We start from the raw sequence: 15,219 nt of genomic DNA on the forward strand, positions 1-15,219 counted from the left end.
ACAACGCCCCTCCTACACCGCGCGTGCCCGCTTCCATATTCGGGCCGTCAGTCTATCAGGTTGCCAGATCTGATATTTTATTAAGTTACCAATTATTGTAAAAAAAAAAAAAAAAAAAGCTGACTGAGACGGCGCTATATATACTTTGTCTAAATTTCGAATCGAGAACGTATATAATACAGAAGTAATTTGTATAAAAAAATTATATCATATTATATCTCTGGCTGGTCAGACACAATAGATATTTTGTATTCTGAAGTGTACGATATCATTTTGGTTTATTTTGTACAGAGCAGGCAACCGTCTTTGCAGTCAGTCTTTACACATGAGAGGGTGGGATTTTATAGAATATTCATACAGCAGCCTATTTTCTAAATTAGTACATTTTTAATTAAAAAAATAAACTTTAATTATAAAATTAACCAAATAAATTAACAAATTAAATGAACTATTAAATATAATTATTATAAATTATTATTAATTTTATTTTCCAAAAATATATAATAACAGCACAGGAATTGATGTATATATAATTTATATATATATATATAATGAGATATTATTCATCTCTGTAAATGCAAAGAGAGTATGAAAAGAGCATATTGATCATAATAAGCTAATGCACTAATCTAAAATAAAATAGTATCATGAATAAATTGTTTTCAGGAATACAGCAGTATAAGCAAGTTGGAAGGAAAGCTATCACACTGCCACACCTTCACATTGATTGGAAATGACATTAGACAGAAACACAGCGACACCTACAGGAAACACGTGGTACTGTAAAATTAAACCTCTACAGTATCTTTAAAATCATGTATAAACAGAGGAATGCTTTAAGCTCCGCCCACTTTACTGTTATATAATAAATCCATGTAAAGATTAGTTCCTGATATAAGGTGGATTCTTATACTAAATAACTGTAAAACATATTGAAAGTGCTGTAGTACATTGCAGTGCTGTAGTATACTGTATATTTTTACAGTAAACTACTTTGTTTCCAGTAACATACAAAATTTTGTATATGCAAATATTCATAGTACAAAATGAAACAATACAGGTGAACCCAAATCATTTGTTTATTTGTCTATAGCAGGATTGTTGCAGAGCAGGTTTAGATTTGATTAAGAACCCAACTATGGAACGTTGGCGATGCTGTAATTCAAACAAATCATAATCTGTGCTATAATTCAAAGCCTTAACCACTGGTACACCACAAGTAGATCAACTAGCTTGCACTGATTCAAGTTTTTATTAGAATATATATGTTATACTCAAAGTCAACTCAAAGAGAATTTTTACAAGTCTTGTATGTAAAATGTTAGCTATCCAGCAATGCATTGTATTTTCTGTCCTGATTGTTCACAATACAATCCTGCAAAGCAATAAAACAGCATTTTTTTTAACAGTAAGGGTTTATTTCTTGCTTGATTAGTTAAGGTCAAAACCTTTGTTATTAAACCCTTACAGTGAAACTGATTAATAGAAATAACTTGGCTTATAATCATGTAAGCTTTATTATCATAAGAGGTGTGATCGGCATCCATATGGAAGGTAAAGACATATGCTCATGGCTATTTTCATTCATTCATTCATTCATTCATTCATTCATTCATTCATTTTCTACCGCTTATCCAAACTATTTCAGGTCACAGGGAGCCTGTTATTTACAAGGTTATACTATGATCCTGACTAATATATTACACACATTTATGGGGTGAATATACATATAATGTACTACGGTAAGAAAATAAGCATCAATATAGTTTATAACTGAAACATTTTCAAGTTTATGGTTGACAATATAGGTGTATAGTATGATTCAGTTTAACTGGGAATACAATTACATTAGAGAGAAGAAGTGAAGGATATAATGTTATGGATGTATAAACCATCTCTTGCCTGTGGTTATATGAAACACTGATGTATTTCTTGCACATTATATTACATAATTATTTATTTAGTGTAGTGTGTTTGTGTTTTAGAAAATGATGGGATTATTTATAAAATACTGTATAATGTTGCTGCTATTAGTTAATTTAGTTTATCCATGCTGAATTTTAGAAAAAATGTCATGAATTTGGAAAATAATAACGATTTGTTCAGAGATCTGTTATTGCTATTAGAAATGAAGTACAGAATGTTACTCAGGACACTACCTCAATCAATATGCTGTATATTTGACTTAGTGTTTTGTGTTTCTATAATAACAACGTAATATGGTAATGATAATTTTTTTTTCAAGTCCATATTTAAACAATGAAAGTATATGTCCAAAATGACCAAATATATCTGATTTTCAATCAGTCTTGACATATGTCAGAGTATTTTATGTATCATTTACACACACGGAAAACTGTACATTGAAATTCTTGTCGCTCCACTGACAAATTTTGTTAACATGTATATGGACTATACAAAATATGCAAAAGTGAATGCAATATCAAGTATGTCCAGAGCAAATATATACACTTGTGTCCTACTCAAAAATGCTTTCTTTTGAAAAGTAGAGAGTATTTTTTGTATGTCCACTTTTTCTCTTATGACAGTGTTCACTTGAAGTAGCATGGACTACACCAGATTATGAGCCTTTTAGGGTAATAATGTTGATTTGACTACTGAAGATATTGAATGTTTACTTACTTTGGTTTATAAAAAAATTCATTTAATTTATTTTCAATTTGAAATAAAAAAATGTGTCCAATTTTAGATCCCTCTATGCATAAAATAAATTTCAGGCTTTTATTTGTCATATACACAGTATACAACATAGTATATAATAGATTTTATTTGGACTAAAAACCCAGCAACTCCTCCTAGACATGCATATTAATCAACAAAATTAAAAAACTAAGATTTAAAAAAAGAATAAATAGAAATAATAATAAGAAGAAGCAGTGTTAGAATGTGATGTGCAATACGTTATATGTCACATCTAGTAGCATGATGTGCATTTATGTTACAGTTCAGAATGTACACACATTACAGTATAAAAAAATTATGTATTTGACATACAGGTTAGTTGCATGTAAAAAAAAAAAGAGTAAAGTGCAATGTGCAGAATTTCACTGGAGTAAAAGAGTCTTTATGGAATCCTTAGTATGATGGCTCTTGCAGTGTCACATGCATGTCATACAGAATGTAACAAACGAATGTGATAGAAATACAAAATATGCAAATGTGAACACAATATGAAGTATAACCGCATATATTTAATATATTTAATATTAAAAAAGTCAAAAATACACAAAAGGTTAGTAAAATGATAAAAGAAATAAGAATAATTCCTTATCATGTAGATAATGAGCACCTATTGTTAATGGCAAGAAAACCCAATATATCTGAACACCAGTGTATAGATATGCATGTCAATTTTCTTTTAAAGCTTTATAACCACACTAATAATAAACAGCGTAATGAGAATAAACATTAAACTACACTGCACTGTAACCTATATTTTAAAGAAAAAAAATTACTCAAAATAGTTTTATAAAATAGATTTATTTCTGAAAATAATCTAGAAATAGTTTTTTTTTGGTTAAAACTATTTTTTCCCATATTCAGAACCAAAAATCTCTATTTCTAAATTAGCTGAATTCATGATTTTTTTTTTTCATTTCTAGTTTCAGAAACCTATTTCAAAGAAAACTCAAAAAATGGTGATTATTGTTGCATATGGTTAAGATTTAATACTGATCAGTAGCTTAATTTTAATAATAAGGCATGATATTTTTAATACAATCATGATGAAAGTAATTAAATAAACTCCTTTCATCAAATATTGTTTCTCCCTCATTCCGTATTTTCATATTAAGATATTTTAGTTATTATAGAATTTTAGCTATAAAATCTGGCAACCATTCTAGGGATTTAAAGTTCCACGTGGGGTGGTGTGTTGCCAGGTCCAGGGTTTTGGTGTCTTTGTGTAGGTTTTGGTTGTTGGACAAAAATTAAATTGTCGAATAGAGTTTTAAAAAAATGATTATCCGACATAAGAGTATAGTCCTTGGAAGCATTATACGTTGTATATACATTGTATTCTGTTTCCATATTTTGTATTACAATGTAGTTTTGTATTTGAACATTTGGGACACTTTATCTACTATATATATTTATATATTTAAAATAATAATAATAATAATAATAATAATAATAATAATAATAATAATAATAATATTAATAATTAACATATAAATCAAATATAGATTCATTATTGTCTTACAAAACGGAAATGTACCTTAAAAGGATCCTACTGCTTAGCAATAATAATAATAAAATAACAGAAATAATAATAAAAAAATCATAATAATAAATAAATAAAGAAATAATAATAATAATAATAATAATAATAATAATAATAATAATAATAAACCCCTTTAAACGGTTAATTCGCCACAACCTGGCAACATCATGACAGTGGGCGTGGCCATCCTCAGACTGAAGGCGTAAACGGTAAAGTTACAGAACTGGTCTGATAATGAAAGAGATGTGACGGTGACGGGAATCTGCGGAAATGTCTGTCGTGTCGGTATCTCTGTGTGTGCTCGGGGGGGTCGTCATTGTGTGTGAGATTGTGAGGAGAGCGATTCCGAGCCTGTTGTCTGGGAACAGGAGAGATTGTGGTATCTACACTGCGGAGATCATTTCTACGGTTCAGCTTTGCGCATGCGCTCACGAGTTAAAGCTTCTGTCGGAAGATGCGCCTGAAATCGCACTAAGCCTCACTTACGTTGTGTCGGTGATCCACGCGCTGACGTTCCGAGGCGCTACCGGTAACCCAAATGCGACGCTCGAGCGCTACTGGTGTAACTCTCTGGATGGCGCATGCGCACTGCGGAGGATCGCGTGCCAGTTTGCTGCGTCCGTGGCTGCTTCTTTGGCGATGCGCCGCACGTGGGCTTTCGGATTCTCGGATCTACACGCGCGCCATGAGCGAGCCGGCTTCACGTGCGCGAGTCCGATCGCTAACGTGCATCTGCTGCAAGCCGTGACCGTGGAGCTCGCGTGCGCATTTGTTGTGCACGTAGCCGTGACTCTCACGCGCGGTGTGGAAGAAAAGTACAGAGTGCACGCTGTAGCCGCCGTGATCACTACAGTGGTGTATGCAGGTGTGTCTTATAGTGATGATGAGATCTGTGCAGAATATCAGCACACTAAATGCAATACAGTAAATAGTGTTGAGTCTGTATATCATAGTCACTTTTATACTTAGGGTCCCTTTTATACTTAGTCACTTTTATACTTAGGGTCACTATTATACTTGGTTACTATTATACTTAGTCACTTTTATACTTAGTCACTTTTATACTTAGGGCCACTTTTATACTTAGTTACTACTTAGGGTCACTTTATACTTAGTCACGTTTATACTTAGGGTCACTATTATACTTAGGGTCTCTATTATACTTAGGGTCACTATTATACTTAGGGTTACTTTTGTACATAGGGTCACTTTTATACTTAGTCACTTTTATACATAGGGTCACTATTATACTTAGTCACTTTTATACTCAGGGTCACTTTCATACTTAGGGTCACTTTTATACATAGAGTCACTATTATACTTAGGGTCACTATTATACTTAGGGTCACTTTTATACTTAGGGTCACTATTATACTTAGGGTCACTTTTATACTTAGGGTCACCTTTATACTTAGGGTCACGTTTATACTTGGGGTCACTATTATACTTAGTCACTTTTATACATAGGGTCACTTTTATATGTAGGGTCACTATTATACTTAGGGTAACTATTATACTTAGGGTCACTATAATACTTAGTCTCTTTTAGCATAGGGTCTCTTTTACACTTAGGGTCACTTTTATACTTAGGGTCACTTTTATACTTAGGGCCACTATTATACTTATGGTCACTTTTATACTTAGGATCACTATTATACTTAGGGTCACTTTTATACGTTGTCACTTTTATATTTAGGGTCACCTTTATACTTAGGGTCACTATTATACTTAGGGTCACTTTTATACTTAGGGTCACTTTTATACTTAGGGTCACTTTTATGCTCAGTCACGTTTATACTTAGGGTCACTATTATACTTAGGGTCACTATTATACTTAGGGTCACTATTATACTTAGTCACTTTTAAACTTAGGGTCACTTTTATACGTAGGGTCACTTTTATACATAGGGTCACTATTATACTTAGGGTAACTATTATACTTAGCAGGCTTTCCCGCAGCACTTTGCAGTTCGGGAGGCCCGCCTAAGCTGGGAAACTCTTAACTAGGTCGTCCAAAAAAAAAATTCTGCTGCACAAAAGGCCATCAAGTGTAATATGTACATATGTAAGTGTTTATTGATTATCATGCACTGCAGTATTTACCTTCCCTTCCTGCTCATATCACCTCATAATACGAGAAATGTAAGGAGTGACTAAGTATAAAAGTGACCCTAAGTATAAAAGTGACTGAGTATAAAAGTGACCCTTATACTTAGGGTCACTTTTATTCTTAAAGTCACTTTTATTCTCAGTAACCTTTATACTTAGGGTCACTTTTATACTTAGTCACTCCTTACATAAGTTGTTCATGGGCAGTTAGTGTATTTCTCCTATTATGTGGTTGATATGAGCAGGAAGGGAAGATAAATACTGCAGTGCATGATAATCAATAAACACTTACATATGGACTGTACTATAGCTGAGTTTTAATAATAAATGAGCACAGTCTTTTTTCAGAACGTAAGGAGCGAAACACGACAAGCGGTTGGCCGTCAAGTTGTTTTTTGCTCTGGAGTTTATTTTACGTTTATAGTTTTTATTCTATATTTATATAGTCAAGAAGTTAATAAGACCCTCTAACAAAAAAAAAAACTGCTGTGTTACAGAGAAACTGCAAAACACAAACCTTTTTGTCCTGAAGACTTTCCAGGAGTGGAAAACTTGCTGATACCTGAGACTTCTTCAATAAATAATAAATAACCATGTTAACTAAACATTTATAGTACTGCTATCAAAGCCATGCTGTACACAATCAGTATGTATAACAGAGTAATAACACAGTAATAACAACATGCATAACCGTTTCCTTGCACTTTTTTAACTGAGTGTGTGTGTAAAGCAAGTTTTAACACACAGAACACTTCCACATATACATCCACTTGCACTTTTCACTCCTGAATGGAACAAAATACTAAAACTGATTTCCATTCCCAAGTTCGAATGTAACAATGAATATTAGTATTTCTGACTCATTGAGGTTTTTATTTGTTTGTGTTTAATTACAGCATCATTATAGTCAAGCATGTTATATCTGAGGAAAATGTAGTGGTTAACTAAGTGGGGCAAACTGTTGAAAACTCAGTGGTTACCTGTTAGTTAGCTACATCTTTATGCTGCATTGGGCTTAGGAGTGGATATCGTCGCTGTCGGGCGGAATCCTCGTATCTCCAAAACCGTTATTTTTCAGGAAATGAAAAAAACGCCGTACCTTATCTGCAGTGCACAGGGTTTAGTCCGTGTTGCAGTGGATTGTCTTTCGCTAAATTCCTGTCCTCAGACGAGCACCAGAACTAGCGGGGGTCAAGATTTTTTTTTCTTTGAGCCCAGTGTTTTGAAGACATTTACCTCAGAAGACGTGCTGATTCGTTGCAACTCTTATTAAGGAGAAATATGCCACGAATCTCTCCTGCGGAGTGAGGAAGAGGTGGACAGTTGAAGTGTCCAATGGAGTTATGAGATTTGCACTCAAGCTATTTTCAAGACTTTAGATTGGTTAATAACTTGTAAAAATAACAGACCCATGTGGGGACTGACCAATAGCATCGATATGTGAAAAAATATGAAATTGACCAAATTTGGACATACAAGGTTTCCAGAACCTTGATTATAACATAATTTTTTGGCTGGAGAAAAGCAGCTGAATGTATGATGCTGCCACCACCATGCTTCACCAAGGAAAAACCCATGCTCACCATTTGTATTTGTTAGCAACATGCTTGACAGTTAAAATATGATGAAAAAAGAAACATGTATAGTCCGTGTTATAGATTTAACAAGCCAGCATGTTGCTTGACTATAAACCAGATACTATTATATACAGCATAACAGAAATGCTACTTTGTTTACTGCTAATGCTTTGAGTAGCCATGTTGATTTGACGTCACTTCCCGAGTTCAAGATTAGGAAGTCTGAGATGATATTTTTTGTAATTTCTTAATAAACTGTCAGAAACTACACATTGTTGAATGCAGGAATCACCTCAATCTTTAGCTAGCTTATGAACTGTGGCCACATTATAGCAACAGTGTTCTTCCAACTTTAACCACTAGAATGGTTGAACATGCGACAACTGATGTCAAAGGTCACAAGTGTTTTTTTTTTTGTTGTTTTCAGCATATTACAGCTCTTGACAATCCTGACAGAGGAATCTTCTGCCTTGTTGAGGGCAAAACTGAGAGCAATAGGGGTAGAATGAGTAGAGAGAACATGTGCAGTCCTCACTGCAGCCTTCTGGTCCTCATTAATTCAGTCTGATTTGTGTTTCCCTTCAGGTGGCAGCACAACAGGAGCTGTGTTCAACCCGGCACTGGCTTTCTCAGCACAGTTCCCCTGCACTGGCAGCACATTCGCAAAGAATGGGCTCGTCTACTGGCTGGGACCCGTTTTAGGTGAGACGTCCGTTTGCTTGGATTCATTATACATTTTCTCCACTGTTGATTCTATAAGTACTGTGTAATTGGATGCAGTCACAATGTGGGCTGTGTTTAAGTACCGGTTTTGACGCAGCTCTGTTGACATGCTTTGGGATTTTCTCTTGGTTAAATCATCACAGAGCACAAATCTACATAAATTTGTTAAATTTCAGGCACAGGATTATTCTTTTAAACTCCTACCAGTGAATGCACATATGTAATTACTTTCTATGATGGCTGTACTCTACTGTAAATGCAAATTCAAAGCCAGCTTTGGGTGAATTTGTGTGAAAAATCACTAATTCCTCAGAATGTCACAAATCGTACTTAATCTTTTGAAGGACTAGTTGATTATGGATTTGAAGTTGAAGTTGATTATTTTCCTAATATTTCCACTAGTTTTTTTCCCAGAATCTTCTGAGTTCTCAATAATTTACCATTTTTTATTTATTACTTTTTATCAGTGAACAGTTAGTTAAACATCTACATTACAAATTATTTCCTGTTATTGTCCTGTCCTTACATTATAGCAGCTGTAGTTACAGTTAATAAACGGGGGAAAAAATGTCATTTTAGCGATAAACTGGGTCTTTTACTGAATTTAGTTATATCTTCTGATTAATCAGAATCCAGCACAGTAGATTGATTGCCTAAACTTTTGCTTACATGTTTATTAATCATGTAAAGTTACAGTATGGTACATCCTCAGCTCTGGTGGCCCCTGAGCCCCAAAATCTCACATGCTAATTTCTTGAGGTTGTCACTATAGGATTTTCAGATCTCAAATTCTAGCGATTCTAGCAATGAGCATATTAGCAGTATGCTAATTAGGAGCACGCAAAACTAACAAACGAATTTTAATCGAACTAATGCAACAGTGATGACATGTATGCTGCTTTGCTGAACAAGTTTACACTTTCTATAGAGCAAAATAGTGCATCTTACAGGCTATGCTGCATGGATCAGTAAAGCAGAAGTCTGTTTTTTCTTGTGTGTGTGTGTGTTGTTCAGGCATGGCATGCTCTCTCCTGCTGTTTCATAAAGTCGGTATGGCTTTTACAACAAAGAGCCCATCTCACAAGGACCAGAACCTTCATGCTGTCAAGAAGAAAAAGAAGAGAAACTGAACAAAACTGGAAGCGTGAACATTGTTTCTTCGCTCAATTTTATAAATGCTGGATAATGTTTTAGAACTATAGCACAGGCGCATAGGAAGGTATCTGTTTTTAGCAGGACTTGAAATAGGCGTTGGTTTGAATGGGATATTTTATTTTATCTTACACTCTTACACATCCTATAATGGTGAGAAGAGTTAGAACGTAAATGTACATATACATACTGTATATATAATTATCTAACAATAGAGTTAATTAATAAATAACTGCTGGTGCTGCTAGACATTACAGCAAAAAGTAACTGGAAATTAGTAGCACAAACACACAACAGGTCAAAAGACCAGAGTTTGCATGAATTTAATGTGAATTATCATAACTTCCATAATAGGTGGATATACGGGTGTGATGTTTATAGTGTTTATGGAGTTCATTAATCTTTACTCTATACCCCTATAAGGCGGACGATATCCATGACGGACATCAACAGAGAAATGAATGTTATATCAACTACTGTTTAAACGGTTTCACAGCTGCAGTTTATAAAAAGTGTTGGATGTCGTCTCTTTTGATAGTGAAGAAGTGTTCATTGTACGAGTTAGCCTTAAGCACATACCGTGAAACATTACAAAGCAAGAAAATAGGTTATTTTTATGTTCAGACCTATCCATTGTTTATACATCATATTCATATTCAAGTATGTACTAAAAAGTGTATCTTTGTGTGTGATGGATAAGCTTTAGAGTTAAAATTTTTAAAAAGGTATTTGGACAAAGTTTCAACCATGACAACAGATATGTCTCAATCAGCATGCTAGCTAACTCGCTAGTGGTGAATCACTATGTTGTGCACACTATGTCAGGGCACTGTCATGGACGCTGGATCACTAAACAATCGGACACTGATGACTCAAATTCTTCAGAAGTCAGTGTAAAAACCCAAACATATAAAATATTTCTGATTTATCTTCTTCTTCTTCTTGCGGCTTTTCCCTTCAGGGGTCGCCACAGCGAATCATCTTTCTCCACCTAACCCTATCTTCTGCAGCCTCAACACTTGCACCCACTAGCTTCATATCCTCATTAATTACATCCATATACCTCCTCTTTGTCCTTCCTCTTTGCCTCCTGCCTGGCAGCTCCATGTCCAACATTCTCCTACCAATATACTCACTCTCCCTCCTCTGAACATGTCCAAACCATCTTAATCTGGCCTCCCTAACTTTGTTCCCCAAACGTCCTACATGAGCTGTCCCTCCGATGTACTCGTTCCTAATCCTGTCCAATCTTGTCACTCCCAAAGAGAACCTCAACATAAATCATCTAAATATAGCTTAATCATACACTGGTCTCTCATGGTCCTTCTTTCCGGATCTGAAGATAGCTAGTGGATTTTTTAAAATATTTTTTAATATTAAACAGATTAAGATTAAACACTTCAAAATTGCTAGGCTCAAGTCGTATATACTGTTGAACATATTAATGAAAGTTTAAACTTCATAATTTAAGAGCTTCAACCACTACAATGACAAGCTTAATAGATTGTATAAAGTTCAGTTTGTCCGTTTTCTTTCAAGCTGAGAAGCTTCAGAAAATATGACCATTCATTTCGAGTGGAGGAACATAGTAGGCTAAGATGTTTCCTGGTTTTTCAGTGCAGGAAGTGAATGTTCTTGAAGCCTTGAAGGACTTTGTAATGATGAGGGACAGTCATTAAACTGTCTGACTCCCTGATCAGTTCTCTGACAGCTAAACTCGGAGCTGATTGAGACACACATAATGTTTGTTTCTTTCGATTCTGAGCTATTTTAACTGACAAGTAATTATTCCTCAGAACTATTCCTTAAATATCAATTCTACTAATCTACTAATATCAAATGACTACTAATTATACGCACATTATTGCTGGAATTTCTGGCCAGGGATGAAATCTGCCAGTAGTCTGAAGTGAATATCTAATAAAGCACAATTCTAATACCTCTGATATACAGACACTGGACCAAGCTAACTTCATCAATCCTTATTTCAATGCTAATAAATGTCTTGCAATAAAGGAATGGCATTATACAGCAAACATATGCCTGTTTTTTTAATAGTCAAGAAAACAAATGGCTGAAACCTACAATGTGTTTATGAAGTAAATCTGGACATAGTGATGACTTCATTGGGAATTTGGATCCTTGAGGTGAGGTGCCAGTCTATCGCTCAACATCATGCACACACACTGGTTGTCCTTAGGGTTATTTTAGCATAGCCAGTAGTTGATATGTTTTTGGGAGGTTGGATAAGCAGAAGTAAACTACACAGATATGGCAAGAACATGCAAATCTCCACATAGACAGTAACTCAAGTTTAGGATCCATCCTGAGCCCTGGGGCTTCTTCTGCGCCACTGGATTAGACCAAAAGCTTGTCTTGTTGTATGACAGTTTTGATTGCATGGGACATGAATATGTTTGGAGATCCACCATGTCATGCTGCCTAGATATGCACTGCTGCCTTACATTTGGTTTAATCTCAGCTGTCCTCTTAAGGGCAGTTCTAGTTCTCCATCAACTCACTGAAGTTCATGATGTGGAGCAGGGATACAGCAGGTAGCATTTGTACCTTACAGCTCCAGGGTCCCAGGTTCAAATTCTGATATTTTTTTTCATGACTAAGACGAGACGATGACAAGACTGCACCACTGTCCAAAAACGCCGACTAAGACTAAATTAACATGCATTATTGTTGACGATAAAAGACGAGACGAAAATGTTTTGTATAAAATAAAAACTAAGATAAAACCTCTCTTCATTTTCGTCTCTCTACAATTGTCTCTAATTGTCTCTATTGTAAAAAATCTCTCTACAATTGTCTCTGCTTTTTCATCAGCTGTTACGCCTTTAAAATATTCAGAATGAGTTCGTGGCTTCGCGCTGTTTAGTGTGTGCGTAGAAACAATTCGTCCACATGCCGCTCAAAAAAAACTCCTGAGCACAAGTCCACCCTAGGTCTAGGCAGGCTTTTTGTGTTAAATTATATTTCCTGTCGCTGCACAGGCTCTTTTATTGTACATGACAGCTTATGTCCCGATGACCGGTCTTTGCATTACGATTAAAAGCAGTATCAATAATGTAAAAAATGTGATGTGCAGTCAAGTTCGAGTGTATGCACTGTTTAAACGAGTGTTCTCAACTTCTCACTGATACTTTTGTGATTCGCGGACTGTAAATAGGTTGTATTTTAGGCCCACAGTAAAGTAGGCCTATTCTTTTCAGTTTTTCTGAGTATATTTATTTTATTTCTGATTTGAACAGAAACATGAGACACAAGGCAACCAAAACAGTTTTAAAAACCTTTGTAACTTAAGTTGTCAGTCGGAGTCTGTTGGGCCCCAGCTTTTGAGTTGTGTTGGTTAAAATAAAATACTCTTCAGAACACGTTAATCATTTCTGAATGTGTCTCCTAAATCAGAAATTGAAAACCAGACACGTTTAACATTTGCATTCAACAAAAATCATTCAACAAGTGTATTTTGTCAGGTAATTATGACATTTTAACCAATGTTTGAGATATGCGAAACACTTTTTTTTACTGAAATGTTTATCAGTAATAATCTCAGTAATAATGTGTTATTTTAAAAAAAGACTACAATTTTTTGACTAAAACTAGACTAAAATGACGAGACTTTTAGTCGACTAAAACTTGACTAACAAAAAAGATATGTGAATGACTAAATATGACTAAAACTAGTACGGATATTTGGCACAAGACTAAGACTAAGACTAAATTAAAAATAGGTGACGAAATTAACACTACCGACTAGGATAAAGTAGTTACTGAAGATGAATGAGCTAATGGAGACCTGACAGATCATGCACATAACTCCATTGAATAATTCTGTTATTTATTCTGTTATTTAGCTAGTCGATTACACAGCGAATGGAGGAAATGCAGTGTGTAAATCAGCTACACTGTTCTTCCTTCCTTTCTAATGAGGTTCTGGAACCTTCTGAGGAACAAAATTGTATAATCCTCCAAAATGGTCAAGGTCCTTTCTGGTGTTTCCATCACACTGAAGGAAATATGGCTGTCGTGGCACAAGGCCAAAGTAAAGCTAAATATTAGAACTTGAAGGATTTTATTTAAACCGTAGTTGTTTGTTTTTATGCAAATTATGGTGTTGGAAATAATGCTGATTATTCAAAGCTAAATTATTGTTGACACTAAGTGACATGGCAGTGCACGAAATGTGATTTTACATTGTTGTTATAAACAGCTCGCGGCTGCGTTTTTTTTTTTTACATTTATGGCCTTCGGCAGCTGCCCTTATCCAGAGCAACTTATCTCATTTTATACAACTGAGCAATTGAGGGTTAAGAGCCTTGCTCATGGGCCCAGCTATGGCAGCTTGGTGGACATGAGATGTCTAGGTTACCTGTACATGATAATCCTCGGTTTCATATATTTTAGCTCACGATCTTTCTGACATATTAAACAAGCTTTCCTTAGCAAACCTTTTATTCTGTACAGTTAATTCAACACTACGTTTAGTATGGAAGACTAAAAAGGACACTGTTTTCCACCAGTGGAAACATTCTACCATTCTTCAAAAGGTTCCTGCAAGTGTAAGTTGAAAGACACAACAGGTCATGAAGGGAAGCTGATAAGGTCTTTGCGAACTCGATTCTACTGTAATGTACGGTATGAACTCATGGAACTGTTGACCTTTGGGCTGAATGATGTTTTGGAAATGTACCAGTGAAAAGGTTGCAAATATACACACAAGCACACTTGATGTATATCAGCATAAAAAGTAAGTCATTTACTAAAGAGTGTATATCAAGAGCTGATTTTTTAAAATGGGTCAGTTTTATTTAGTTATTATTTGAAAGATCTGGATTAACTTAATTTTTTTCATGGGAAAAAACAGGCTGCTAATTAGGATCTTAATGATTGCAGAAGGGTGTTCTTATTTTTAACCTTATAATGGTTTACTGTTTGGGGGAAATAATTATATGTTTAACTACAAAAGTTTTTCTGTTTATTTGATATAGAAGTTCATTCATTTATTCATTCATCTTCTACCGCTTATCCGAACTACCTCGGGTCACAGAGAGCCTGTGGCGTCATTGGGCATCAAGGCAGGATACACCCTGGACGGAGTGCCAACCCATCGCAGGGCACACACACACACTCATTCACTCACGCAATCACACACTAGGGACAATTTTCCAGAGATGCCAATCAACCTACCATGCATGTCTTTGGACCGGGGGAGGAAACCGGAGTACCCGGAGGAAACCCCCGAGGCACGGGGAGAACATGCAAACTCCACACACACAAGGCGGAGGCGGGAATCGAACCCCAACCGTGGAGGTGTGAGGCGAACGTGCTAACCACTAAGCCACCGTGCCCCTGATATAGAAGTTATAGAAGTTAAATTACATTAAACAAATACATCAATCATCA

The 15,219-nt window shown here is 35.3% G+C and overlaps 1 protein-coding gene across 1 annotated transcript; it reads left to right on the top strand.

Annotated features, from left to right (window-relative positions):
* Nucleotides 1-4,433: 4,433 nt before the first annotated feature.
* Nucleotides 4,434-11,840, top strand: aqp11 (aquaporin 11). The gene is made up of 3 exons (XM_060877560.1): nt 4,434-5,108; nt 8,515-8,631; nt 9,667-11,840. Exons 1-3 carry the CDS (start codon nt 4,514-4,516, stop codon nt 9,780-9,782), a joined length of 828 nt encoding a protein of 275 aa, XP_060733543.1. The 5' UTR covers nt 4,434-4,513; the 3' UTR covers nt 9,783-11,840.
* The last annotated feature ends 3,379 nt before the right edge of the window (nt 11,841-15,219 follow it).

The sequence above is a fragment of the Tachysurus vachellii genome, chromosome 9 (genome assembly GCF_030014155.1).
Source record: "Tachysurus vachellii isolate PV-2020 chromosome 9, HZAU_Pvac_v1, whole genome shotgun sequence".
Lineage (NCBI taxonomy): Eukaryota > Metazoa > Chordata > Actinopteri > Siluriformes > Bagridae > Tachysurus > Tachysurus vachellii.

What these genes read in the sequence shown, in the direction of transcription:
- aqp11 (XM_060877560.1), top strand. Translation starts at nt 4,514, where the DNA reads ATGTCTGTCGTGTCGGTATCTCTGTGTGTGCTCGGGGGGGTCGTCATT. An exon ending in CACTACAGTGGTGTATGCAG is followed by an intron (nt 5,109 to 8,514) that starts GTGTGTCTTATA and finishes GTTTCCCTTCAG; the next exon opens with GTGGCAGCACAACAGGAGCT. An exon ending in CTGGCTGGGACCCGTTTTAG is followed by an intron (nt 8,632 to 9,666) that starts GTGAGACGTCCG and finishes TGTGTTGTTCAG; the next exon opens with GCATGGCATGCTCTCTCCTG.